General features: G+C 36.2%; 2 protein-coding genes across 2 annotated transcripts; both read right to left on the bottom strand.

Annotated features, from left to right (window-relative positions):
• Positions 1-160: 160 nt before the first annotated feature.
• On the bottom strand, positions 161-22561 carry LOC123536036 (prostaglandin reductase-3-like). The gene is made up of 11 exons (XM_053528097.1): positions 22238-22561; positions 19470-19557; positions 16797-16892; positions 12803-12901; positions 9889-9957; positions 9556-9630; positions 7111-7182; positions 6106-6167; positions 3188-3290; positions 2100-2285; positions 161-1384 (listed from the first exon to the last, which is right to left on the bottom strand). The coding sequence occupies exons 1-11, from the start codon at positions 22372-22374 to the stop codon at positions 1325-1327; spliced, it is 1047 nt and encodes a 348-aa protein (XP_053384072.1). The 5' UTR covers positions 22375-22561; the 3' UTR covers positions 161-1324.
• Positions 22562-25612: 3051 nt separating this feature from the next.
• On the bottom strand, positions 25613-27046 carry LOC123535739 (craniofacial development protein 2-like). The gene has a single exon (XM_045318489.2). It carries the CDS (start codon positions 27044-27046, stop codon positions 25613-25615), a length of 1434 nt encoding a protein of 477 aa, XP_045174424.2.
• Between the last annotated feature and the right edge of the window lie 930 nt (positions 27047-27976).

Genomic DNA, 27976 nt, shown 5'->3' with positions numbered 1-27976 from the left:
ACTTTATTTTGTTTGTTACCATTTAAGTATTTTATTATATCTTTAATTATATTTGTTTTTGACCAGTTCTTTTCTGATACATTCAAATTTTATTTACTGCATTGGTTATGGTACTGAAATAGTTAAAAGAAAGAAAGAAAACAAACAGTACAGTTATTTTTATTCTTCAAAAAATACTGCAATATACAACTAAACATATGTTATATATCTAATATTTGAGTTTTAAAAATATGAAATTAATGTATATTTTTAAACCAAAAATTCTGGCAAGTTTTCAATGATGGCAAGTATACTGTGAAATCATTTTATTTACTTTGCACAAAATTTAGTGATTGGTGCAGCCTATAATTTTATGATGATGTACTGTGAAACATGCATATTTGTTGGGGACTAATTTCAATAGATTTTGTAGCTGCCTCGATCCACGAAATTGAATCTCAGTCAACAAGCAAAGTTCACATTCTTTTATCTTGGTAAGTCGAAATCCATAAATTCCTATCCTAATGAAATAGCCTTTATGGACAAAACCACAACATTTTAACCCTTACCCTGCTAAATTTCTATAACGAACTTGTCAATTTTTCAATTTGGACAGTACCATTAACTGTTTAAAAGGGGTGCTTACCAAAAAGATACTGACTGAATGGCAAACAGTGCAGACCATGATCAGACGGCACAGATGTGCAGGCTGATCTTGGTCTGCACTGGTTTGCAAAGGCAAAAACACTTGCCACCAGTGGGCTAAGGGTTAAACACACAAACTCAAAAGATTTCATGGTAAATTAGCAGAAATAATACTTTTTGTTCAGATTTAATTGTAATTATCTGCTTGAAATGTACTACAAAATCCTAATATATATGAGTGACTTATTTTTGTGGATTTCATGGCTGCATCAACCTGCAAAATTTAATCCCAGTGAACAAACAAACCTACCAATCTGCAAAATTTGAAACCCATGAATTCATGTCTGCAAGAAATGGTAATTTTTGCCACAAAAGTTTATACCCATGAATTTAAATTTCACAATACCCTCCCCCACCCCCATCAATAATGATTTCACAGTGCATTATAATTTAATTTTAAACATTCTTTCATTTACAAGTTCGAGTATACAGTATGTGTTCAAGCTTATATATAATGGCATATTTAATTTGACACAATGTACTTGGTCTGCCAGAGCAACATTTTGGAGAATGAAACTACATGTATATTTAAATGGCATTGTAATAACACCATAGTTATTAACTGTAATACCCTGTTTCAATAACTCTAATAAATGTTATCACAGTGCTGATAAATTCTTTGGTCCAGTGGAATCCAGCTTCACTTTTTAGGGTTGAGATCTACTATAATTTTTCCTATACTCTTCTTGGAATACAAGTGCTGCAAAAAGGAAAAACAGAATGGAAAATTTCACTTGTATACAGATTCAAATTGTGCATATACATATGTGTTTATTTCTTAACAATCATAACCAGAACTTTGAATTTTTAAACTAAAACATATTACTGTTCATTGTACACAAAACAAGAGCAATTACAGTTTGCTCACCTGTTTAAATACATATATAAAAAAGCTTTATACAAAATTTCTTTGTTGAAAAAAAGGCATAGATCTAGTTTAAGTTGATGCACTCTATCTACAGTATTAACTTATGATACTGGCTATGTTCAAAGAGCTATGTAAGAAATAATATATCTCATTTTGTGATTTGTCGTCAAATAAAACCATTGTTTGGAGTTCAGAGCTGCGCCCCGTGATATAATAATATGCATCTGAACGACAATGACTTTATTCAAAAGCTAATCACTAAATGAGATATATTAATTTGATTTTAAAATGTTGCCAAGGATTATTAAGTACATCCTTTATGACATCCATCAAATAATTGTCTTTCCATTGGTGTCTTTTCCAGCATGCCGCTATGCGGTTTAAGGTTATGACATAATAGTTGTGACGTCAGAAAAATGTATTGTTGTATAATAAAACACAACTTTGAGCCTTCTTTGTTTAATAGGAAATGAATCGGGTCGTATTAGAATTGAAAATGAAATCAACAAACTAAATTTTTATACCTCAATAGAAAACTTTACCCTACCTCAACAGCATCAACAATTTTCTCCAGTCCATTGAACGGCCCTGCTGATGCTTTCTGTCCAAGATCAACGAAACTTTTCAGTTTTCCCTCATTGTAATACTGTATCTGCTTCATAACATATGGTGCAGAATCTTCAGCAAATTGTGGCAGGAAGAATCCTCCAACACTAGCTGACTTTCGCAAGAGCTGAAATATTCAAAATATAAAGATGTACATATTAAAGTCATACAGTAGATGACGGGTTTTTAGCTCACCTGAGCACAATGTGCTCAAGGTGAGGTATTGTGACTGGTCATTGTCCAGCATGCAGCGTGCGTCGTCCGCCAACATTTGCCTTGTGAACACTCTAGAGGCATGTTTGTCTTGATGATTTCTAGGTCAAGTTTGAATCTGGGTCATATGGGGTCAAAAACTAGGTCACCTGGTCAAATCAAATGATTTTGATGAAATGACAAACTTTGGCTCTTTCAGGGGTCAATCAGGGGCCATAACTCCAGAACCTATGATTGGATCTGACAGATTCATCACAGAATCCAAGATTTATTGTTATTGAAGATATTTGCAAGTTTGTATCAAATCAAACCATAAATGAAGTCTCTATATGGCTGCAAAAGTCAAAATAGCAAATTTTGGCCCTTTAAAGGGCCATAATGGGATCAAGTCAATTTTCGAAAGGAACTTAGATATTATGCCAATACAAGTTGTGTGCAAGTTCTATTAAAGTTGATAGCAAAATGTGGTCTCTATCGTGTTAACAAGCCAAAAATTCAAATTTTGGCTCTTTAAGGGGCCATAACTCTGGAACCCATGATGGGATCTTGCCAGTTTTCAAAAGGAACCGAGAGATATGCCAATACAAATTGTATGCAAGTTTGATTAAAATTGATTGCAAAATGTGGTCTCTAACTTGTTCACAAGAAACTGTGGCTGGACGACGGATGAAGGATGATCACAAAAGCTCACCCTGTTACTACCTGACAGGTGAGTTAAAAAGGCATCCAATATTACATCTTAGTTAAGTATGGAAATATATTGGATTGTCAGATGATAAAAATCGCTGATTTGAATGAAGTAAACAAAATGAATACCATGGAAGGCAATGTTGTCAGTGTGCTAGCTGGTTTATATCCCTTGTCTGACTCATACCCTTCAATATAACCTATTATGATCAGGCGTCCATGTAATGCCAAACTGAAAGAGAAGGAAAACAAGAGATATCAGAGGAGAGGGTGTGGTGGACTTGATAGTGAAACAGGGCATATCTGAGGAAACAGACTTATCACTGGATGATGATGTTGGACATAAGTTTGAGTCAAATTCATTTGGTATTAACAGAAACAGAGTGAAAGTATATCAAATATTAAGCAGTATTTCGTAGTAAACAAGAGCACCGCCTTGCGGGTGCAGACGCTCATCTGATTTTTTTGTCTCTGTATAACAGAAATGTTGTCGTACCCATGATTTTCTAAGTCCAAAAGGGGCCATAATTCTTGCAAAAAAGCAATGTAGAGTTATGGTACTTGCTGTGCAGAGTCAGCTATTAATAGCGAATAACTGCTCCAAGTTTTAAAGCAATAGCTTTGACCGTTAGGAGAAAAGTTGACCTAAACGCAAAACTTAACCAAGAAATCTGATATTTTCTTAGTCCAAAAGGGGCCATAATTCTTACAAAAAGCAGGATGGAGTTATGTTTCTTGCTGTACAGAGTCATCTTTTGATTGTGAACATTAACATAAGTCTTGCAAGTTTTAAAGCAATAGCTTTGATAGTTTAGGAGTAAAGTTGACCTAAACATAAAACTTAACCAAGAAATCTAATATTTTCTAAGTCCAAGAACCTGGACCATAATTCTTGCAAAATGCAGGATGGAGTAATGTTTCCTGCTGTACAGAGTAAGCTATGGATGGTGAACAAGTGTTGCAAGTTTTAAATCAATAGCTTTAGTAGTTTAGGAGAAAAGGTGACCTAAACATAAAACTTAACCAGGCAACACTGATGACAATAACTCTTTTTTCTTTCAAAAAATCAGATGAGCTAAAAAGGACATAATTCTGGGAAAATTTATGCTAAAGTTATGCACCTGATGTTGTATGATGCGGGTGATGATATGAAACAAGCCCATCAAGTAAGAAAAGTGATAAAATGAAAGTGCATCAAAACTTTAGCCAAGATGCAGATGCTGATGCCAGAAAGAGTAGGACACCAGTCCTGTTCATATACTTTGAAAGGTCAAGCTAAAAATGTTTCATTATGACTGTACTTTTGATTTGAAGCATGCCAGATACTTTTGCATGACCTGGCAACATTACTGTAAAGTCCTTTCTCTTCGTAGTGTCTAATTTCTTAAAAATTAAGAGGCTTCCTCAACCTTTACATACAAAGAAATCTTAATTTGTGTTTTCTTTCATATCTGAAATCAATAAATTCATGTCCAAACACAAAGACTTAGATCAAAACAAATAAAATTTGATCCTGGCTAAACAAAACAAGCAGATTTCTCTTTCATTTGAAACAGTTGTAAAAAAAACTCATAGATTGCATTGTCAAAAAGTGCCTTGAGCTTGAGTTGTACTGTAAGCATTTAAAAGCATCAGCAATGAAGTTTCAATATGGCTGAGATTATGGCTTCGATAAGAAAATTGTGGTAAACAAGGAATTGGTAAAACCGAATGATGCTCCCCGATGCATGTGCTTGTCCACATATGGGGAATAATGTATTAGAAACACCCAAAAAGTTGAAATAATAAAAAGAAGAAAATTGAATAATGGGAGATAATTAAAGCAAGGGACATATCATTAAGTGTAATTTTTGCCCCTATCATTTTGTGAAGTTTCAATGAAATGCCATTAATACTTTTCAAGTAATGCTCCGGACAAGCCTTATTTTGTAAAATAAAGGGAGATAATTCAAAAACTAGGTGAAGCAGAGTTATGATTCTTTGACACTGCACTCTCCGTCAATGGCATCTATCATTTTGTGAAGTTCCAATGAAATGCCATTAATACTTTTCAAGTAATGCTCCGAACAAGCCTTTTTTTTGTATAATTAAGGGAGATAATTCAAAAACTAGGTAAGGTAGAGTTTAGGTACTTTGACAATGCACTTTGTCTCAATGGCCTCTGTTATTATATGAAGTTTCAATCAAATGCTGTAATATTTTACAAATTATACTTGGGGGGGACAAGCCTTATTTTGTATAATAAAGGGAGATAATTCAAAAACTAGGTAAAGCAGAGTTATGGTTCTTTGACACTGCACTTCCCGTCAATGACCTCTATCATTTTATGAAGTTTCAATGAAATGCCATTAATACTTTTCAAGTAATTCTCCAGACAAGCCTTATTTTGTATAATAAAGGGAGATGATTCAAAAACTAGGTAAAGTAGAGTTATGGTTCTTTGACACTGCACTACCCGTCAATGACCTCTATCATTTTGTGAAGTTTCAATGAAATGCCATTAATACTTTTCAAGTAATGCTCCAGACAAGCCTTATTTTGTATAATAAGGGAGATAATTCAAAAACTTGGTAAAGTAGAGTTATGGTTCTTTGACACTGCACTTCCCCTCAATGGCCTCTATCATTTTATGAAGTTTCAATGAAATGCCATTAATACTTTTCAATTAATGCTCCAGACAAGCCTTATTTTGTACAATAAAGGGAGATAATTCAAAAACTAGGTAAGGTAGATTTATGATTCTTTGACATTGCACTTTGTCTCAATGGCCTCTACAATTAGGTCAAGTTTCAATGAAATGCCATTAATACTTTTCAAGTTATACTCCGGACAAAAGTGTGACGGAAGGACGGACAATGTGGCAACTATATGCTCACCTTTCGGGGAGCATAAAAAATATTTACTTTTTCATAAGTACTGATTTACACTTATTTGTACTGGGTATGCTTTTTTCTTTACTAGACACCCAAAAAAGCTTATTATAATCTGGAAAAATATATGCAAAATGAAGTGAAAATTTAATATTAGTTTGAAATATAATCATTTACTTTTCAACACATGTATCAAACATATCCCCTCCAATCGTCTCGTACACAACATCTACCCCTTTCTGGAAACAGTAAATTATAACTTATATTACATATATATTTTTGTACTGGTAGCATTAACAAATTTGAAACAAAATAGCAAGTTTTTCTTTATACCAGAGGGTCATCATGACCCTGTATCACTCACTTTTATACTTGTACATGTAAGTTACTAAAGCTTTAAAATATGTACTCTATAAGAAATGAAACTATAATGATTTTAATTAAGTCAACTGCATTTCTCTGGTGATATATGAGCAACCTTTCCTTTAACCTACCCTGTTTATGATCTTACAGCAATGCACATTATGTAATTTATGGCCTCTAATAAAATAACATTGTAAATTAAGGATATTTTGTCTAAATCAAGGGGATTAAAGCAATTATGACCAATATCATTGTTGCGCTAGATCTTGTGGACATTTATATTGTATGTAAGTTTCATGAGGATTGCTGAAGAAATATGGCCTTTGAGGACTTAAAATGTGAAATTTCAACAAAATCAACAGCCATAACTCCTGTATCATTACAGTTATCTTGCTAATTACCGAAATTTTCTAAGATGTTACAGCTATAAAACTTCTGTGTAAATTTCATGAAGATTTTGTTCAAAATGTAAAATAAGGTTATTTTGACTAAAAAAAAAAGTCCATATTCATCATATGCTCAATCCAGGGTTTTGAGCGATCGATACATAAGAAAATGTAAGGAAAACAAATGAGGACAATGTGAATTGCTTGAATAGGCCCTAATGCTTGAGTTACTGATACTCGAGTAAGTTGTGTTGCATTGTTTTAAAGATAATTCAAAAAGGAAATTGTTTATTAGCAAACTAAAGCCATCATGAGTATTACCCAATGTACAGTAAATAACATTCATTAAACAGCTTTATGTTAATGGTCAGTGCTTCTTAATTAATGAAATAATTACAAATTCCAATTAGTTAAAATATCCTTTTGAACTTACTGGATATTCTTTTTTCAAAACCTCTCTCAGATTTTCTGTTTTATAATTGACGGGTCTATCACAACCAATTTCCTGAAAAACAGCACTGTTTATATTTATCATGTACATGTACACAGTTACTAGCAAACATGATACATGTACATTACAATGAGAATGATATTACTGACAAAAACAGTTCATAAAAACAACATATACAATAATTTATTGTCTAGAATCAATACAAACAAGAATTAAGTCAAAATGTAGCATCAACAAGTAGCTTCGTTCAATAAATGCTTGATGCCCCCAGTGGCATCCTTGTCGATAGATTTTGCACCTAAGTCCAAAACGAGGTCAAGGTCAAGGTCAAACTGAGGTCAGGTGATGTCTGAAGATGAGGAATGGTGACAGGTTACATCCAAGAGATGGCCCATATTAAGCAACCTAAGTCCAAAATGAGGTCAAGGTCATGGTCAAACTGAGGTCAGGTGATATCTTAGGATGAGGAATGGTCACAGGTTACATCTGCATTAGTATCAAGTCATTCTAGTAAGGGGTATTGATGTTAGACGAAATGGTCCCATTTGGTTAACCTCATACGGACGGACGAATGAACGAATCGACGGACAGGACAATCACTATATGCCTCCCGCATCAGTAGATGCTGGGGGCATAAAAACTAAGAATAATATTAGAATACATCAGGGAAGTACTCTAAACCATCTTTGTCTAACAACAGTACTGCTATGTTTCAATTTCAACAACATATGAAAAGAAACTATAGTGGTGTGACAGACAACCGTACATTTTATGGTGTACCGGTAATTTGCTAGCTTTGCAGTGCTCCAGCTAGCTATTTACAGCAGGGCGCATCGCCCGTTCTGAAATTCGTTCCGCCCTGTTGCCCCGCCAGGCACCCTGCCCGTTTTACAACCATTCATTTCTTTTTTTTAGCCAAACTTCCCTTTTTTGCCTCTGTGATTATAATACACTGCTTTATTGCCCCCTTTTTATCGAGTGATACACGCCGGGGGGCATTGACATAATTAGCAAACAGTTAAACAATATTACCTGCTGTAATCGTGCCCTAGGCAGACCATGATATTTTAGACTGCTCCACTAGCATTAAAATCATTGAACCTTAGTGTTAAAACAGTTTGCAAACCAGTCTGAAATCATTATCATTTCGCGCCACCTGTCAAAGTGTACTTTCGTTTTCGGTAATATAGTCGTAAATACCCCTTTATACACAACTGAAACTTAAGTCCAGACACCAGACATTTATATGTAATTAATAAAAATCGATCACAATCAAATTTAAATAGGAAAATATTTTGATTTTATCGTTTTACAAGTTTTTGAAATCGAAAGTAAGTTGTCGTCTGCTTTGGGAAATTGCCGTTTTTTCATGAAGATTTCTTTGAAATTAGTTTACTTAGATGTAATGACAGGGTACACTTTAATGTCAGATACTGTGAAATGCTGTTAAACTGTCTTTGCATCATAATATTTTTTCAAAAATATTGTTTAAACTGGACATTCGACGACTTTTAGAAAAAAGTGTAACCATATCCGGATATAAAATTTTGGATACCCGGAATATGTCTATTACAAGTGCTAAACTTGCTTTTAGACTGTTGTAAGTTAAAAACTTTGCCTGATTTCATTTATTTAAGTGGAAGTTTAAACTTTATTTTCTGTATATAATATGTTGCAGGTATAAATTTATAAATATCAAGTAGCCTACATGGAGAAGATGTATACTGAAATTGTAACAAAATAGGCCAGTATGCAATTACAAAGAAATGTTACAAGTTGAAAATCAATGCCAAGTAAAATACAAACAGCAGAATTTTTAGTTAATAAATAGGTGCATTAGAGATGACAGACATAGCCTATTAAAAGACCATACCTAAAGTGTGCCAAAAAACATGCCTAAATTATGCCAAATTCCATGCCTAAAGTACGTTAAAATGCACTGTATGCATGGACCAGTTATATTTTTTTCCCGGGGGAGCACGGTCCCGGACCGACCACCACCCCAGAAGTGCCCTTTTCAGTGCCAGCACCCTGCCCTTTTTTAATCCTAGCTGGAGCACAGCCTTTGTTTAATTTTCTCTCATTTTTGGGGGGGATACTGAAATGTGTTATTTTGCTTTGTTATATATTCCCTCGCTGAAGGGATAATGTTTTGGTGTTTATGCCATATCATATGAATTCCCTTGCTGGATGGCAGTTATGGAGTGGTCAAGAATGGGATGGTCTGACAGAATGACAGACTGAAGGAATGCTGAACTAACAGACAGACGGACAAAGTCATGGTCTGTGAAACTGGTTTTTAATCAGCAGAATTATACCACTAAAATGCATGAAGGTTATTACAGTAAAATGAATTTTTTAACAAACAATTTACATAGGGTATGAGGAATAAGCTAAAAATAAAAGGTTTAAATACACTTAATTTACCTTCAGAAATTTCATCTTATCTTCAGAAGAGCATGTCCCAATCACATGACATCCTTTCAGTTTGGCCCACTGAACCTACACAAAGAACAAAAAGAAATACATTAAATCAAAACTTAAATGATGTGATTAGAAAATACAAGACATTACACTTGTTCAGTAATAGCTGTCCTTAGGTACATAAGACAATATAAGATAAGGTTTATTTCAAGTGGGCAAGATAGCAAACAAGTACAAACATAAGCTCATGTGAGCTTTTGAACCGACTATAAACATCTCTTTATGAAACATAAACAAGGTTTCTCTGAGTCTATGTAAAGTATAAATTACACTTACAGCAATTTGTCCAGTACCTCCAGCTGCAGCAGTAATCAGCACTGTTTCACCAGACTTAATGTGACCAACCTGACAAAAGAAAAGGTTTCTGAAACTATAGAGTCAGACCCCAGATGTACAGAACAGCAAGTGATGTTTACCGGGTATAAGACACACATGCCCTTCAAGATGACCTGTCCAAGGTAATTTTGCTGTGAGCTTTACATTTGACAAGATAAACCCTTAAAACTACTTAGGGTTATCCTGCTGACCATAGACATTGGGTATATTTAATTTGACTTCTATAGACATAAGCCGTCTAAAGCTATTGATAAAAAAACATTTTCAGTCTCATGGCCGGGCCTTGTCCTCACCCCTTAAGGGATCATCCCTTGAGCATAGATAATAATGCTATGAAGTTTAATGTCTGTAAGCCTAAGCATTATTCAACTTTTAATCAGAAATATGTTTCAGCTTTAAGACAGGGAGACCTCTGAATCCTAAAAACAATAGGGGACATAGTCTAACCACAGGCAATCACCCTATGAGGTCTGACTTCTGTAGTCGAAGCTTTTTCAGTTACTGATCACACAGCATTCTAACAAGAGCCGATTTGTTTTCCTATTAAATAAAGAAGGCTGAAAACTGTGTGTTATTATTCAACAATTAATTTTTCTGATGTCACAATTATTACATCATAGCGTTAGATGGCATAGCGGCGTGCTGGAAAAGAAATCAACAGAAATCAGGCAAATATTTGATAATTATCGTCAAGGACACAGATAATAATCCTTGATAACATGACTTGTTAGAATTGAAATAATATATCTCAAACAGTGATTTGCTTATGAATAAAATCATTGTCGTTTAGGTGCGTATTATTATATCACTGATGCCTTTGCATCTAAACTCCATAAAGTATTATACAGATCAACCTATATTTTAAAGGTGACATCAATATCAGCTTGTAAGAACAAAAAGCAACCATCTTCAAAACAGCAAACATTGTTTTAGTCAGTAGTTTATAGATATGAAGAAGAGTAAAGCTGAATTTCTTCCATTTACTGCATGACAAACATACTTAAAATGTTTTCTATGTTCTTCACACTCGGACTACATGCAGTTCTATGTAAAAACTGACAAATCTTTGATCTTGTAATTTAAAATAAAATTTAGCTAATGAAATTATTTTACAAATTTTGAAAAAAAAATATCATAAATGTACTTTTAATATTCTGTAGAAATGTTTACTTGCTGCATACTAACAGTGGCTGGAGGGTGGGGGGACTAACTTTCACCAATGTCAAGGCTGCTTACCGGTAAAATGAAATTGCAATGAAGAAATAAAATTTCTAATTATTTCATCTTTAATGTTTGTAACGGACAGAACACATTTAACAAAAAGCTGCTGCCCAAAATTCATGCATGTAGAATCTATCTCTCACTTGAAGGAACTTAACTCAAATGAACTTAGCTACTGTTGACAACAACACTATTCATTAGGCAATATTCAAGAGAGAGTTATTGTTCTTGACTTACATATGTACCGGTAACAAGTGTATATATAGTTACAAGGTGAGAGCACTTACAGAATTTGTTTTAAAACAAGAGGGCCCTGAGGCCCTGTATCATTCCCCCTACCTAGTTCTAGATAACTTAGTGTCTTATATGGCATAGATTTCATAGAGACAAACATGTTGACTATGTTTTCTATAAATCAGGTAGAACAGTGAAAATTTTCAATAATTTGACCTAATAACATAGTTTTTAACCACAGATGCCCCAATGAACTTGACCTAGCTTTCATACAGTAACAAATTTATCAGAAATTGTATTGAGAATGATATTCTGACCAAGTTTCATTAAGAATGGACTAAAATTGTGACCTCTAGAGTGTTAACAGTCAAATTGATGACAACACATAATGGACAACAAGTGCTCAAGTAAGCTTAAAATAATCAGAACAAAAATTTTAACCAAGAATTATCAATTTTCTAAATACATAAAGGGCCATATTTCTGACAAGTGGGAGAATTATAGTTCTTGGCAAATGATGAACAACAAGTGTACAAAGTTTCAGTTCTTCACTGACTTTTTATAACTCAGATGAGCTAAAACATATGCATAAAAGATATCCTGGGGAAATGAGATAAAAGAACTTAGAACTATAAGATTCTTTCACTAGTTGTAGGTGCAGATGGGAATATCTGGCTCGAGGGTTACTGTTAGGTGGTAACGAGGCTCCTGCCGAGTTACCGCGTAAACAGTTTCTCGAGAGCCAGACATTCCCATATGCACCTACAGCCAGTGATCAAATCTTTTTCTTGCATACCATATTCAAGAAATTCTTGTAAAAATAAAATCAATCGAACGTCTTTCTTTTTAGAACTATTTCTTATTATAGTAGTGCATTTAAACAAAGCGCAGGAAACCAACTTCCGTAAACAGGAAAGACGTCATAACATTTCAAAGACAACTGGCAAAGCTTAGCTTCGGTTTTGTTTTATCATTTGCAGAGTAAAGTTATGATTTTTTGATAAAATAACGTTTTTTGAATCAAGAAATATACTATCAGGAACAAAGAGGAAGTGTCAAGGTATTGGATTTTTATTCCATTTTATGAAATAAAATATAAATTACTACATAAATCTTCTACAAATATGTAGTTTGTAATACGTCGTTAATACAGCACGAGAGTCATCTTACACCCCGGGGTGTAAGATGGATTTTTCCAGCACTGGTAAAAATACCGGAAATCCCTGTCTGGTATACAAGAAACTTTTTACTACTGCACATTGGATTTTTTTGCACTAGTCTTGTTTTGTTATCACTAACTTTAAGGAGTGAACTGAAAAGAACACAATCTACAGTAAGTGTTATACTTGATGTAGTTACATGTAAACAAAAGCACAAAGTCAACTGTATATATAAATACCTTATCCAGAGATATTGCTGCTGTGTTTCCACTAAGTATGAAAGGAAGATATTCTGCCTTTAACTTGGGTAGCGGAACCAAGAGCTTGTCCTTCATCAGCTGTTAAAATAAACAAGAAAGATGTCAACCACGAATGCTCCCCTGCTAAATAGTTTGATAGTATAAGCAGGCATTTTTCAGATGTCACCAGATACTTATGAAACCTGTTCATGCTGGTCAAATATGTCTGTGCTATGATAACATGCAGAAAATTTTCTGACCAGTTCTAATATAAGCTGGTCTGAACTCCAAGTGTCTGTAGAAAATGTGGCCTTCTGAGTGTTAACAATGTCTTTCTAAGATATTTAATAAGACATCAGGTAACCCAGTTTTATATCTGACTCAGTTTTCAGAGACACAAACATTCTAACAGAGATTATGAAGATCTAGTAGCTTCAAACTAAGTTTAGTGATGATCCATGAGAAGATATTTAAAGCTTTTTTTCTATTTTGAGCTCTGGTGGCCCCTAAAAAAAGGCCAAGCAAAACCATTTCAAGAAAACTTAAAGAGGCCATTACAAGGATGCTCAATACCAAGTTTGGTGTAATTCTGACCAGAAGTTTCAGAGAAGAAGTTGTTTAAGTGAAAAAGTTATTGCAGGATTATGGAGTTCAGGTGAGCTTAAAAGTAATCAGACATAAAAGTGAAAAAAAAAAGCTGATGTCCACTTCATTATGATGATGTGTACCAAGTTTCATTTGAAGGACGCAAACCACAGGAAGTAAGTAGGGGTAAGTACACAAGGTACACAATTTTGTAAAGTTAAAAAGGGGCATAACTCCATAAAAATTAGAGACAGTTTCACTTGAACTGACAGAAAATTAAGGAGTCAAGTATATAACATACATTTTAATGTAGTTGTAACATTATTAAGGCCAAAATGGGGAAAAACTGAAACAACAAATAATCAGGCATAAAAGTCCAGAAAATTCACACATTCACTTCATTCTGGTGATGTATACTCAGTTCCACTTAAACTGAAGGAAGGTAATTGTAATATTGTAAAGTTAAAGAGTGACTTAACTCAAGAAAGAATAAATAACTCCAGAAAATATGTGCATGTCCACTTCTTGTTAAGGTGGTGACTTTGGTCAAAACTGTAACAGGTGTTGAAATTGCAAAGTACAAATGTAATACTGAAGTTCAAAAAAGGGACATAACTCAAGAAGAAAATCTGACTTTGAAGTTCTCTCAATATGCATATATCCAATTCATATTTCTGACGTTTACCAATAATAAATCATTTTTATTTGAATTAATTGAAACTGAAAAGGAAAGTGAATACACAACGTAATTGCCATGTTTTAAAATCAAAAAGTGAAAGTCCAGATAAATGTAAATGAGCATTCATATTGAATATGTATACCAAGTTTCATTTGAATTGCATGAAAACTATGGAAGAGTTAAATAAACAAGAAAATATGACAAAAAACTAATAGACAGACTGACAATTCAAACATATGCCTCCTGAGTCTTCAACATTGGCATCATAACAGATAATGGTACACATGGAATTATTCCAGATACAATGTCAAAACATTAGCTAGAAATTTAGGGTTTCTTTTTCATCAGGTGCAAATACCTACAGAAAGAAAAAATTGTAACACATACCTATATACTGTTTGACCTTACCATAGAAATAACAAAAAAGCATGTAATTTAAAGCTTTAACAGGTTTCATTAAAATCTACGTTGTAGTTTTAATAGGTCAATAGGAAAATTTGCATAAGGTCCAAATTTAAAATCAGTACAGCAAAAACAAGAGGGCCATGATGGCCCTATATCACTCACCTGTTATCATTGCACTTGAGGACAAGAAGGTCCTCAGAAAAAATATCTAAGTCCAATGGACAGTAACAACAAAGGGAAGAAATTTAACCAAAAAGAAAAAAAAATTCTTACAAGGTATAGATATGTCAAAATACACCTAAAAATTGGAGGTACCATCCATATTGTACCACAGAAAAGTGGTCTCGTATTTTCCCTACGGCCAATAATAAAAAAGTTACTAAAAATAAGCTATTTATAGTAACGTAAAAGGGAAGTAATTAAAAAAAAAATTTTATTGTAAGTGAACAAAAGAAGGATCTGCTAAATAAATCTGTTGACATAAATGAAATTTCAGATCAGTATCTTCATTAGTTATGGAGATATACCCATTTTAATTTGAAATAAAGGGAGGTAATTTGACATAAAATCAGTCCATAGTTATATACCCTGATTGGCTCAGTCCAATTAATGACAATAATGAAATTTCAAATAAGTCCTATAAGTACTTACTGATATAAATCCATTTTGATTACAATCAGGGGAGGTAATCAGATATAAAATAACTCTGGAACCTACGATTGGATCTGATTTGTCATGGAATCCAAGATTTATTGTTGTTGAAGATATTTTGGAAGTTTGTATCAAATAAAACCATAAATGAAGTCTCTATATGGCTGCAAAAGCCAAAATAGCCAATTTTGGACCTTTAAGGGGCCATAACTCTGGAACCCATGATGGAATCTGGCCAGTTCAAGAAAGGAACCAAGATCTTGTAGTGATACAAGTTGTGTGCAAGTTTGGTTAAAATCAAATCATAAATGAAGCTGCTATTGTGCAGACAAGGTCAAAATAGCTAATTCCGGCCCTTTCAGGGGCCATAACTCTGGAACCCATTATGGGATCTGGCCGATTCGAAAAAAGAAGCAAGATCTTATGGTAACACAAGTATTGTGCAAGTTTGATTAAATTCAAATAAAAAATGAAGCTGCTATTGTGCAGACAAAGTCAAAATAGCTAATTCTGGCCCTTTCAGGGGCCATCACTCTGGAACCCATAGAGGAATCTTGCCAGTTCAAGAAAGGAACCAAGATCTTATGGTGATACAAGTTGTGTGCAAGTTTGGTTAAAATAAAATCATAAATGAAGCTGCTATTGTGCAGACAAGGTCAAAATAGCTAATTTTGCCCTTTCAGGGACAATAACTCTGGAACCCATAATGGAATCCGGCCAGTTCAAGAAAGGAACCAAGATCTTATCGTGATACAAGTTGTGTGCCAGTTTGGTAAAAATCAAATCATAAATAAAGCTGCTATTGTGCAGACAAGGTCAAAATAGCTAATTTTGGCCCTTTCAGGGGCCATCACTCTGGAACTCATAATGGGATCTGGCCAGTTCAAGAAAGGAACCAAGATCTTATGGTGATACAAGTTGTGTGCCAGTTTTGTAAAAATCAAGTCATAAATAAAGCTGCTATTGTGCAGACAAGGTCAAAATAGCTCATTTTGGCCCTTTCAGGGGCCATAACTCTATAACCCATAATGGAATCTGGCTAGTTCAAGAAAGGAACCAAGATCTTATGGTGATACAAGTTGTGTGCCAGTTTGGTAAAAATCAAATCATAAATAAAGCTGCTATTGTGCAGACAAGGTCAAAATAGCTAATTTTGGCCCTTTCAGGGGCCATAATTCTGGAACTAATAATGGGATCTGGCCAGTTCAAGAAAAGAACCAAGATCTTATGGTGATACAAGTTGTGTGCCAGTTTGGTAAAAATCAAATCATAAATAAAGCTGCTATTGTGCAGACAAGGTCAAAATAGCTAATTTTGGCCCTTTCAGGGGCAATCAATCTGGAACCCATAATGGGATCTGGCCAGTTCAAGAAAGGAACCGAGATCTTATGGTGATACAAGTTGTGTGCAAGTTTGGTTAAAATAATATCATAAATGAAACCACTATCGTGCAGACAAGAAATTGTTGACGCACAGACGCACGACGGACGACGGACAAATGGTGATCACAAAAGCTCACCTTGTCACTATGTGACAGGTGAGCTAAAAAAGCAAGCACATGAACTGTGCATTTTCATTTGTAGAATTGAATATTCTTTGTATATCCTGAAGTTTTGGATGTTATGATTTAACCAGTAAGTATATCGGAACATGCAGAAGTACTTTAAAACTCACCTTATACTCACTGAAAGCCCCATACTGCATATACATTACAGCTTGGCCAGGTTTGTAAAGTGCATTTGGTCCAGCGGCCACTACTTCTGCCACAGCCTGTGTAAAGTAGTTATCATTGCAAAACATAAAATCTACTTTTTACCCATCTTCATCATATAATTACAAACAGCATCAGTATGAGAACTTGTAAGTCATATTTGTTTATTATTCCTTCTCTTGAGAAGGAATATTATAGTTCAATAAGTCACACTTGACTGAGCTACTGATACAGAAAGCTGTTGTCATTACAAGCTGGCCAATAAAACTCTGTGAGCTTAGAAATAACCTCTGACGTTAGACAATTCTTTCCTAATTGAGGCGACTCTCTGCCTGAACGCGTTCCGTGGATTACATATTACTAAACCCGAGGATGTTATTTCCTCCATTCTTGAGGAAATAACATACATTCAGTCGACCAGATAGACATATATCAGCAAATTTAAATGTAAACAACTAAATATTATCGTTACCTTGAAATGCATAGTTAATATATGAAAACAAACCCCATTGCAACCCTCTAATTATGCGCAACAAATTCACGCATCAAATCGTAATTGATTAACCGGGTCAATGTCTTATTGCCGTATTTACTCTACTGAAAGTGGTAACAGATTTAATTTGTTGTTGGATTTAACAATTTATGTTAAATAACTAGCGTAAATACTTACTTGAAATTTTTTGGCAGTATAAAACAGACATTGCAACAAAAATTTTACAAGATGATCATTTTATATTTATATAGATATGCCCTAGAAGGAACTTTTGCTATGCTTTTACTTGTATGTAAATTAACTGCTTAAAACTCACTTAACTTTGGAAAGAGACATGTGTATCCTGTAAAAAATGTATGGCATTTTGACAAGAGAACATTTAGATTGAACCCTAAGTATGACCGTGACATTTGATCTAGAGGTACAGGGATATGTGCCTTGTTGTAGTGAATGTTTATGCCAATTTTATATTCGTCCAGGTATAAATTCATCACAGACACGACAAGAAAAATAGATAAAAAATATCTAACCATTAAGTGTGACCATGTCCATTCAGCTAAGTGATTTTAGTAATTTGTGTGATAGCTTGTTCATTGTGGCAAATGTTTTGCCATTTTAATTGAATATCCACCAAACATAAAGAAGTTATATACTGGACAAGAAAATTGAGATTCAATATTTGACCTCTAAGTGTGACCTTGACCTTTCCGCTATGGTTCTGGCATTACATTTTTATGGTGAATGCTAAAGCACCTGTCACACTTCCAAGGATTAGTCTCCCGAATTACATGCGGATGCAATACATTGGTATCTGAGAGAATCCATATCAGTCAATAAAAGTCCATCTTGGAATAGGGAACATCTGTGTATGGACTTTTATACGTAGACCTGTTCTGTGCATGCTCAAAATAAGTCCACAGGTAAAAATTCCGTAAAATAACCGTATTGGTCCGTAATTATCCTAACTGATTCATATCAGACCATATTAAGTTTGTTTTGTATCTGTGTGGTTTTCATGGCACAAATAGATGCAGACATTTACGGTTTAACTACAGGTATAATCAGGATTAGGTACGGACTTAATTCGTACTGTTTTGGAACGATTAATTAAGATTACCTAAAAAGTGTTAAGGCTTCTATAGGAATATAGCCAAATAATGACATTATTTTACAGTATGATAAGATTTTGTATCAGAATATCACCTGAATTTAACTTTAAGGTTTCATTTGTTAGGTTCCCATGACATCCACCTTGTATAATGTCAGATTATATTACAATCTAGTACATCTAGTACATCCCACAACTTAAATGACTGACAAAGAACTGATGTTACATTGGCTTGTGATGGCTTGTGATGGACAGACTATCACCATGTGCCACTCATGGCCCATATGCCAGAGGTGGTTCAAGAACACAAACAGGGAGAGAAGATAATAAATCCACGGGCAGTATTAGGCACTAATTGCTGAACTCAACTTGGAAAATCCAGAAGCCGTCAAGAACTTCATCAGACTAGTGCTGGACCTACGATGTTTGAGGAGCTTCTACAGACACTTCGTCCCAAGTTAACCAAGAAACATACCTGATAAAGGGCACCCCTTGACCCTTGAGTTAGACTAGATGTGACACTATATGCAATATTAGTTGGGTATACTTTCAAGAAACATTTTATTTCTCAAAATATCTGAATAGCAATATTTTATCATAAATTGAATCAATATATTAATCAAAAACCCTATTCAGATAATTATGATACTAGATTGATATACTGACACAAACCTATTTCCAGAGGAAACTTGATTTATAAACTTACTTTAAAACCTATTTCTACAAACTGATATAATGACAGATTTTTCTGGTATAAGATCATAAGCACAATTTGTAAATAAAATTATCACATTAAGTAAACACCGGGTGTAAACTTACTATATATGCAAACATTTCCTAGACATATACATTTACATACAATATAATAGGACATGGTATAGAAACTGATTACATTGATCTGAAACCCCACATAATATTTCCATAGCAAATTTGATGCAATATACAAGACTGAGTTCTGAGATTAAAACTTATTTCCACAGAAAACTGGATCAAATATACTAACCCCAAAATAGGAACTTGACTTAATATACTGACCTCAAAACCTATTTCCATTGGAAACTTGGCATCTGGGTTATACCTGGCAGCAGTGAAATTGATATCTGATGCATTTATGCCAACAAATCTGAATATAGAAATGAGATCATTATTTTCCACACACACACAAAATGTTTCCTTAAGTTAAGCTCTTGTTTTTACAAGATTCTGTCAAAAAAGTACTTCATTGTAATCATTGAATTTAAATGTACAACACATACTGAGATACAGCTTCTAATAATATACCGCAATTTGTCCTTTAATAAAATTATTCTTTGGATTTAAGATGAGAAGGAAATTATATCATATATAGAATATGCATCTAAATGAATAACAATTTCATTCAAGAGCAAATCACTATTTGAGATATATTACCAGTATGTTGATTCAAACACTTTATCAATGATAATTATGTACATCCTTGATGAAATCCACCAAATATTTGCCTATTTTGTGTGGGTTTCTTTTCCAGCGAGCTGCTATGACATTTGATGCTATGACGTAATAATTTTTAGTCTTCTTTTTTTAATAGGAAAACAAATCAGGTCCTGTTAGAATCTACAATAACATCTGTTTGGGTGTTATATTTTACCCCCTAAAATTTTAATTCATTGCCAAACTGCAGTAAATCAACATTTCAAAAATAAATCATAAACACAGTTATAATTATGATAAAACGTCATATACTTGACCATGAATAGTTGTGCTCAACAACATGGGCGTAGGAGCCAGTTTAACTTTGGGGGGCCAAACCTTTTCAACCGGCGGTTTGTGGGGGGGGTGTTAGCAGCAAGGTATCCTCGGTGCATTATTCGTGACAAAGACTCAAAGCCTTGTACAGGGATTAATTGGGCCATAGGCCCCGCAAACCTTTATGTTTTAGCAATCATTGAGTTATTCTGATGATACACATACGACTAGGCACTGAACTGTCTTAATCAGTCATATTATGTATTGTTCTATTTAAGTGTGCCATTTTTTTACATTCTTCTGTTGAAGCCCTGGACATACAATTAATTAGCACTGCATTTGTCTAATTGTGGTATAAAGTTGTGGAAATATCATTTCCCTTGAATGGACAATGAAAAACAAAAAAAAATACATAACGTTTACATGCGTAAACAGGCTTAATAGTTAGGCCTACATTGATTTTGCAGACGCTCAAACCGGAACTGTAGTGATTGCGCTCGATGATATATTATTTTTATAAAATGTAAAAAATTCTTGGCGTGGCGCGTACAGATTTCAGTACTCACACTACGGAAAGAGACATTTTTAGTCAGAATACAAGGGAAGGCCAAATGCAAATCAGAAATCGGGTTGAAAAGAATTATATGATGCTAAGTAAATGTTATATTAGACTGCAATTTATATCTCTTTTCCAAAATATTTGGGGGGCCAAACTATACTTTGGCCCCCCCTCTCCTAGCTTTGGGGGGGCCTGGCCCCCGCTGGCCCCCCCTGCTCCTACGCCTATGAACAAATAATCAAAGCCTTGAAATGTCTGATGGTTGCGGGTTTTTGGTAGATTTATTTTCTGTTTAAATGCCAGTATATGAATAAACATGAATGAGAAATAAATACAAATTTAATGTGCCTCATGTCTAAGATGAACTCTGCCTGACCCAGCTTGTGATGTAACCATGGGCTGGAATACTTCTTATATAATCTAAATGGTCAGTGCAGTGGATACAGGTTGAATAAGAACTGCTTGTTCATTGATAATTCATCCGCATTTTTCATGAATGGGACTATTTTGTTTATCACATGAACATCCTTTGTGTGTGATTTGGAATCAAATAAAGATGCTACATGATTGTCAGAAATACACTTAACTTTGGTAGCGGGATAAACCCGCAACCAAAAATTGTTGCAAACAATATATAGATATACATTTTTGTAGATAAATCCTGTTAAAAGAATGATTTTTAATGCATAAATAAATCAAAGCCTTGAGATGTCTGGTGGTTGCAGGTTTTGCTAGAGTTATTTTCATTTTAAATGCCAATCTATAAATATACATTTATAAGAAACAAATACTAATGTGCCTCATATCTAAGATTAACTCTGCTTGAACTTACATAAACAGCTGGAAAGCAGTGATGTAACCATGGGCTGGAATACCTAATCATTGACAGATCTTATATAATCTAAATGGCCAGTGTGAATGGTTAGAGGATGAATAAGAACTGCTTGATCATTGATAATTCATCCGCATTGTTCATGAATGGGACTACTTTGTGTAGCACATGAACAAATTCCTTTGGATGTGATTTGGAATCAAATAAAGATGCTACATGATTGTCAGAAATACACTTAACTTCGGTAGCGGGATAAACCCGCAACCAAAAATCATCACAAGTTGTATTAGAAAAGGAATCAGTAGAATGCCTTGCAGGGGTTGGGAGTTGACCAAATTTACCATACTAATTAATTCAAGTCGACCAAGATATGATCTGACACAGATGTGCTAGTATTAAAGTTTTGACAGTCCAACATTTGCAGCTGAAATACCATAAAATCATTTAATTCCACGGGTACATAATTTTGCAGCTTTAGGCTAAAACAGCTGTTTCTTGTGACATATGAATTCATGGATAGAAGTATTTAAAATAGAAATTTTACTTGTGTATTAAGATTTTGCTTCAGCAATTTACTAATCATGAAAATTAGTCCATAAAAAATGATTATACAGTTGTAAGCTTTTCTTCTATTGATAATCTCATCACTGCATGTATAAAGTATAAACAGTAAGCATAATTATTTACCTGTTTTTGACCAGCACTTCTCCATCACCGGGTTTTGGGGTAGGCTCTGTCACAATAGATACTACCTCCCGAAATTTGGGGCTTGCGCGTGTTGCCACAAGCTTCCGGATGGTTTTAGGCAGTTCCTTTCCAGACATTCCGTATTTTAACAACTTTATTTAGGGAGTACTATGACACTAGATGTAGATTTTTATACTAGTCTTGTTCCATAAAGTGAACCGTCACAGTTTTTTATTAAATAACTTTTTTTTAGGGAGTACTAGCTATGACACTAGATGTAGATTTTTAGTTTAGTCTTGTTCCATATAGTGAACCGTCACAGTTTTATTAATACACAATTCTGTTATCTCTTGCATGTAAATATACCCGACCTACTTACAGGGTCAACATGTGCAGACCTGGATGCTTATATAGATAAAATGAATTGAAAATGAAATATTTATCTGTCTTTTTTTCACTAGGTTTACAGGTAGACTATGGCCTGACAATCTCCCTGAATATGAGGCTTGCCCATGTTCCCACATGAAGGCAGTTCTTTTTTTTTTATTTACTGTTGAAAGTGAACTGTCATAGTTTTTTAACACCAGATTTTATCTCTTGTATAGACAAACCGTCCATAGTGTGCTTCTCTTTTTGACCAAGTCCTTGTCAAACAAGGGCCATAACTTCCAGTATAGTTAAGGAAAGGCCACAATTTGAACTGATCTTAACAAAGAGTTCTCTAACTTGGATATGTACTCTTAGTATTAACTATCATGGGCTCCATGAACCTAAGTGTAAATGATTAAACCTGAAAATTTCAAAATCCATTGCACTATCTAAAGAATTTAAAGACACCAACTTCATCATCACCTGTGACAGCAACAACAAATTCAAAACCATCAGCAATACAACATTAATGACCTTAAAACATCAGCAATATCAATTCATAGAACCCATTGAATTAGTTACTATACTAATCATCATCAGCAGCAACAGCAGTGACAACATCACAATCCTTATTATAATCTTATACATAACATCATCAATATTTAACCACACTTACAAACAACTTAAGTTAAAAAGATCTTGGTGCCTTCTGAAAACCAGCTAGATTCCATCATGGGTTCTAGAGTTACTGCCCCTGAAATGGGCAAATTTTTCTATTTTGGCCCTTTCAGCCATAAATAGGTTTCATTTATGCTTTGATTTGACACAGACTTGCATGGAATGTTTATCTTGATGACCTCTAGGCCAAGTTTGAAACTGGGTCATGTGGGGTCAAAAACTAGGTCACCAGGTCAAATCAAAGGAAAAGCTTGTTAACACTCTAGACATCTTCATGAAATTTGGTCAGAATGTTTATCTTGACGATTCCTATGTCAAGTTCAAAACTGGATCATATTGGGTCAAAAACTAGGTCACCTGGTCAAATCAAAGGAAAAGCTTGTTAACACTCCATCTTCATGAAACTTTGTCAGAATGTTTATCTTGATGATTCCAAGGCCAAGTTTAACAGGTGGGTGATAGAGGGTCAACATGACCCTCTTTGTTAAGGTTCCAGACATCATCATCATCATCATATCCTGTGTTTATTTGTCGACTGCTGCGGGTGTCCCAGTAACTAGGGTAGGCAGCAGGTGGCTAGATTGTTTAACACCCAGTCTCCATGCTTCTCTGTCATGTGGGTCAAAGCTGTCAAGGTTGTAAGCCTTCAAGTCCCGCTTGACACATTCCAACCAGGTCTTTTTAGGTCTCCCACGTCCTTTGGAGTTTGGTATGGACATACTCAAGATCGAGTTGATGCATGAGGATGCACGAATGACATGACCATACCACCTCAGGCGTCTGGTACGAATAGCCTCTGTCACCTCCTGTAACCCCAACTTTGCGTACAGTGCTGCTATGGGTACGTCGTCATTGGGTTTGATGCCACAGATCCATCGGATCATTGACCTGTCGTTTCGACGGACCCGCTGTAAATCTGGAGCAGAAGGCGCCCACGTTTCACTACCATGCAGTAGGGCAGAACGGACACATGCATTGAACACTTTTCCACGAGTCTTGAGGGATACATGCTTGGAAGTCAGAATTGGCAGGAGTTTCTTGAACTTTCCCCAGGCAGTACAACATCTGGAAATGATGGCAAGTTCACAGCCTCCACCAGCACACAGCATGTCGCCAAGATAGCAGAAACCGTCTTCCACGTCAAGCAGAGTACCATCCACATCTACTTGAGTGACTGGTCTACCATCAATTGGCCTTGCCTGGCCACAGCATCTAGGACATACGTATGATGGATTGGCGCTCAGTCTTCCAATGATGCCACTGCACTTCTTGTGAACCCAATGTCTGCACTTGGAACATTCGATGGAGTTTACCCCAACACCACTCCGACAGACCGCGCACGGAAAAGCACCGGAGTCTCACAGAAGATCCAGACCAGAGCCAGAGATCATAAACTTGGTCTTCTTCATGTTCACTCTCAGACCCTTGTCTTCCATACCATTCTTCCACGCCTTCAGCTTAGTGACACATTCCTCCAGTGAATCGGCGGTCACAGCTAGGTCGTCTGCATACAGGAGCTCCCAAGGCACACCTGTGCGGAACTCGCGTGACAGAGCCTCCAGAACGAGGATGAAAAGTAGGGGACTGAGGACAGATCCCTGATGAACTCCAACTTCAACTCCGAACTACTCGCTGTACTGCCCGTTGACTCGTACACAGCTTCTTACATCAGAGTACATACCCTGAATGACACGAACAGCCCATTCCTCAACACCCAGACTCCTCAGTGCCCACCAGAGGACTTTCCTTGGTACACGATCGAAGGCCTTCTCCAAGTCGACAAACGCGATATAAAGTGGCTTGTTTGCAGCTATGTACTTCTCCTGTAGCTGGTGTAGGATGAAGATAGCATCTGTTGTATCTCGGCCTGGCACAAAGCCAAACTGCATAGAGTCAATGTCCACCATACCACGGATGAAACTGTCCAACACACGCTCCAGTAACTTCATAACCTGGTCGGTGAGCTTAAGGCCTCGATAATTACCTCGGTCGAGGGCATCACCTTTACCCTTGTAGAGGTTCAGGATGTAGCTCTCTTGCCAATCCTTGGGGATCACACCACTACTAAAGACAACTTCCGCCAGCTTTCTTAACAAATCAATGCCCTCCTCACCTGAGCCTTCAACATCTCAGCTATGATGCCCGAGGGGCCTGCAGCTTTGCCACACTTCATCTTGCTGAGAGCCTTGCGAATAATATCCATGGTGACAGGTGGGGGTGGACCCTCCACTGGGTCAACCTTAGGAAGTAGGTCACTCGGCCACTCGAACTCAACATTCAGAAGTCTAGCATAGTGTTCAACCCAGGCCTTCATCTTGTCCTCATCATTCAGAGATAGTTCTCCCGCATCATTCTTAACACACTTTTCACCCACAACATCCTGATTTGTCCTGTCCATTTGTTTTGCAAGCTTGAAGATGCTGCTATCATTCGGAGAGATGTAAGCGAACTGTTCCTTCTCAGCTTCTGACTTTGCCTGCCAAACCGCATGTTTTGCTGCCGCTTGGCCTCATTGTAGGCAGCCTTAGCCTTTGTTGCCTCGGTTTTGTTGCCTGCTTTAACCAGAGCTTTATATGTCTTAAAGCTAACCCGCTTGGCCTTGACCGCATCTTCAACCCTATCGTCCCGCCACCAGGTTTCCCTTTTCCACCTGTGGTTTTTAGAAAGACCACACACTTCAGAGGCTGTTTCAAGAAGTGGGTTTTTGAATCTTGCCCACACATCTTCCACAGAACCAACAGAATCCATGTTTGCATCATCAGTTACTTTGTCCTTGAAGGTAGCATGGAATTCATTTGCCACGGTTTGATCCCTAAGCTTCCAGGTACGGATACGTGGAATGAATTTGCGCTTTTTAGCTGTGGGGATGCTAACTGTGAAGTCACAAACAACCAAGTTATGTTGTTGGATGCATTCCTCAATTGGGACGACCTTCACATTTTGAACTGATTTGCGGAAACTCTTGCGATAGAGTATGTAGTCTATCTGTGTTCTGTGATTACTTGAACAGTATGTGATAAGGTGACTGTCTCTCTTAATAAAGCAGGTGTTGCCAATAACCAGATCATTTGCTAAGGCAAACTCCAACACTCTCTCTCCTTCGGTGTTACGGATACCAAATCCTCGACCACCATGAACTTCCTCAAAACCTTGACCTTTAGCACCTACATGGCCATTCCAGTCCCCCGATGGAACAAGAATCTCTGATGCAGGGATTTTGGTGACAACTCCTTGTAGCTGGTCATAGAAGCGCTCTTTCTCAGTTTCAGATAGCCCGGACTGTGGTGCGTACACGGATAGGAAGGTGAAGACAACCTTGCCTATGACAAGTCTCATGAGAATGATTCTATCGGAAACACGCTGAACGTCAAACACTTTGTCGACCCATTTCTCAGCCAACAGAATTCCAGCACCTCCTAGACCCCTATCATTTCCACTCCAGAAGAACTTGTATATAGAGTCCTTTCCTTTGATTTGGCGGGTCTGATTCGCTGAAAGACTGCCAGCCCATCTATGCTCTTGCACACAGCAGAGGTCCACTCTTCTCCGGGTCAGAGTCTCCACCACCTCACTGCCTCTCTTCTTCAGGGTACCCACATTCCAAGTTGCTGCCCTGAACTTGGTCGGGTGCTCGTTGGATTCGCCACGATGGCCGGACCCTGCCTCCCGCACCCGAGAGTCAGCCAAGCCCGAGACGCCACCGGCAGACCTATGACTGCTACCGGTACCGCCTGTGTGAGATTTTGATGTACAACTAGCCATATTGTGAAACAAAAGTGTTTTACAGGACCGCCTGTCCTAGCTGACGCCCTAACTCGTCTCTTTGCGGCGTCCGAGACATGCACTTATTATTGCCATCACCAGACCTCAGACACCGAGGCAGCATTTTTTTAGGGATATAGTGCTCAGACAGTATGAATGGGGTACACACTGAAAGTTTACAAGTCATCATTACATTTGAACACTTTGTCTTTTCATTCTGACATATGTTAAGTTGTTGTTGAAACAGTTCTCTCTGAAATGAAATTCTACACGCTATAAATTATGAGCAAATCAGGTTGACAAAAACATCTTACTAGCTTGAGTAATTGGGTATAGGAAGTGTTGGTAGTTCAGGGGAAACTCCCTGGGAAATTTTGAAATTCTGCAAGGCAAAATGGTGCAATTTCTGAGAAAAGGATCTGAGTAAATAAAGTTGAAATATACACAGCTCACCTGCATAATTGGAGTGTTGGACATGGCAATGGTACACAAGTGTTGTAAGTTTCAAAGCTATATGTCAAAAGGTTTTCTCAAAATGTAGACTGGTACGAAAAACTTAACCAAGGTGTGACACCGAGGCCATGGTGAGTAGGATAGCTGTCCTTATTCTTCAAATAGTTTAGCTTAAAACAAAATTGTTTCTGCTAAATAAGCTGATTAATATGCACATTCCACTGTGGTGCAGCGGGCTAAAGCATTGGTCTAGTGCACCTTTTACAATGTGGAATGAACAGCTCCCTTACAGAAGAAAAAGGCCTGCCGCTTACTCTTGCTGTGTACATACAGCGTATTTGACGCGTACATGATGTGTACTTAAATCAAGGGCTTTAAATAGTATGCAGGATATACACCGCACATACACAGAGAGTACGTTTGTAGTACACTTTTGACATGCAAATGAGCTCTGCCGCGTACTACGTGCTGCGTACA

Source organism: Mercenaria mercenaria, chromosome 17, assembly GCF_021730395.1.
Source record: "Mercenaria mercenaria strain notata chromosome 17, MADL_Memer_1, whole genome shotgun sequence".
Lineage (NCBI taxonomy): Eukaryota > Metazoa > Mollusca > Bivalvia > Venerida > Veneridae > Mercenaria > Mercenaria mercenaria.
The sequence above is the reverse complement of the archived record's forward strand: the minus strand, read 5'-3'. Positions and strand labels throughout refer to the sequence as shown.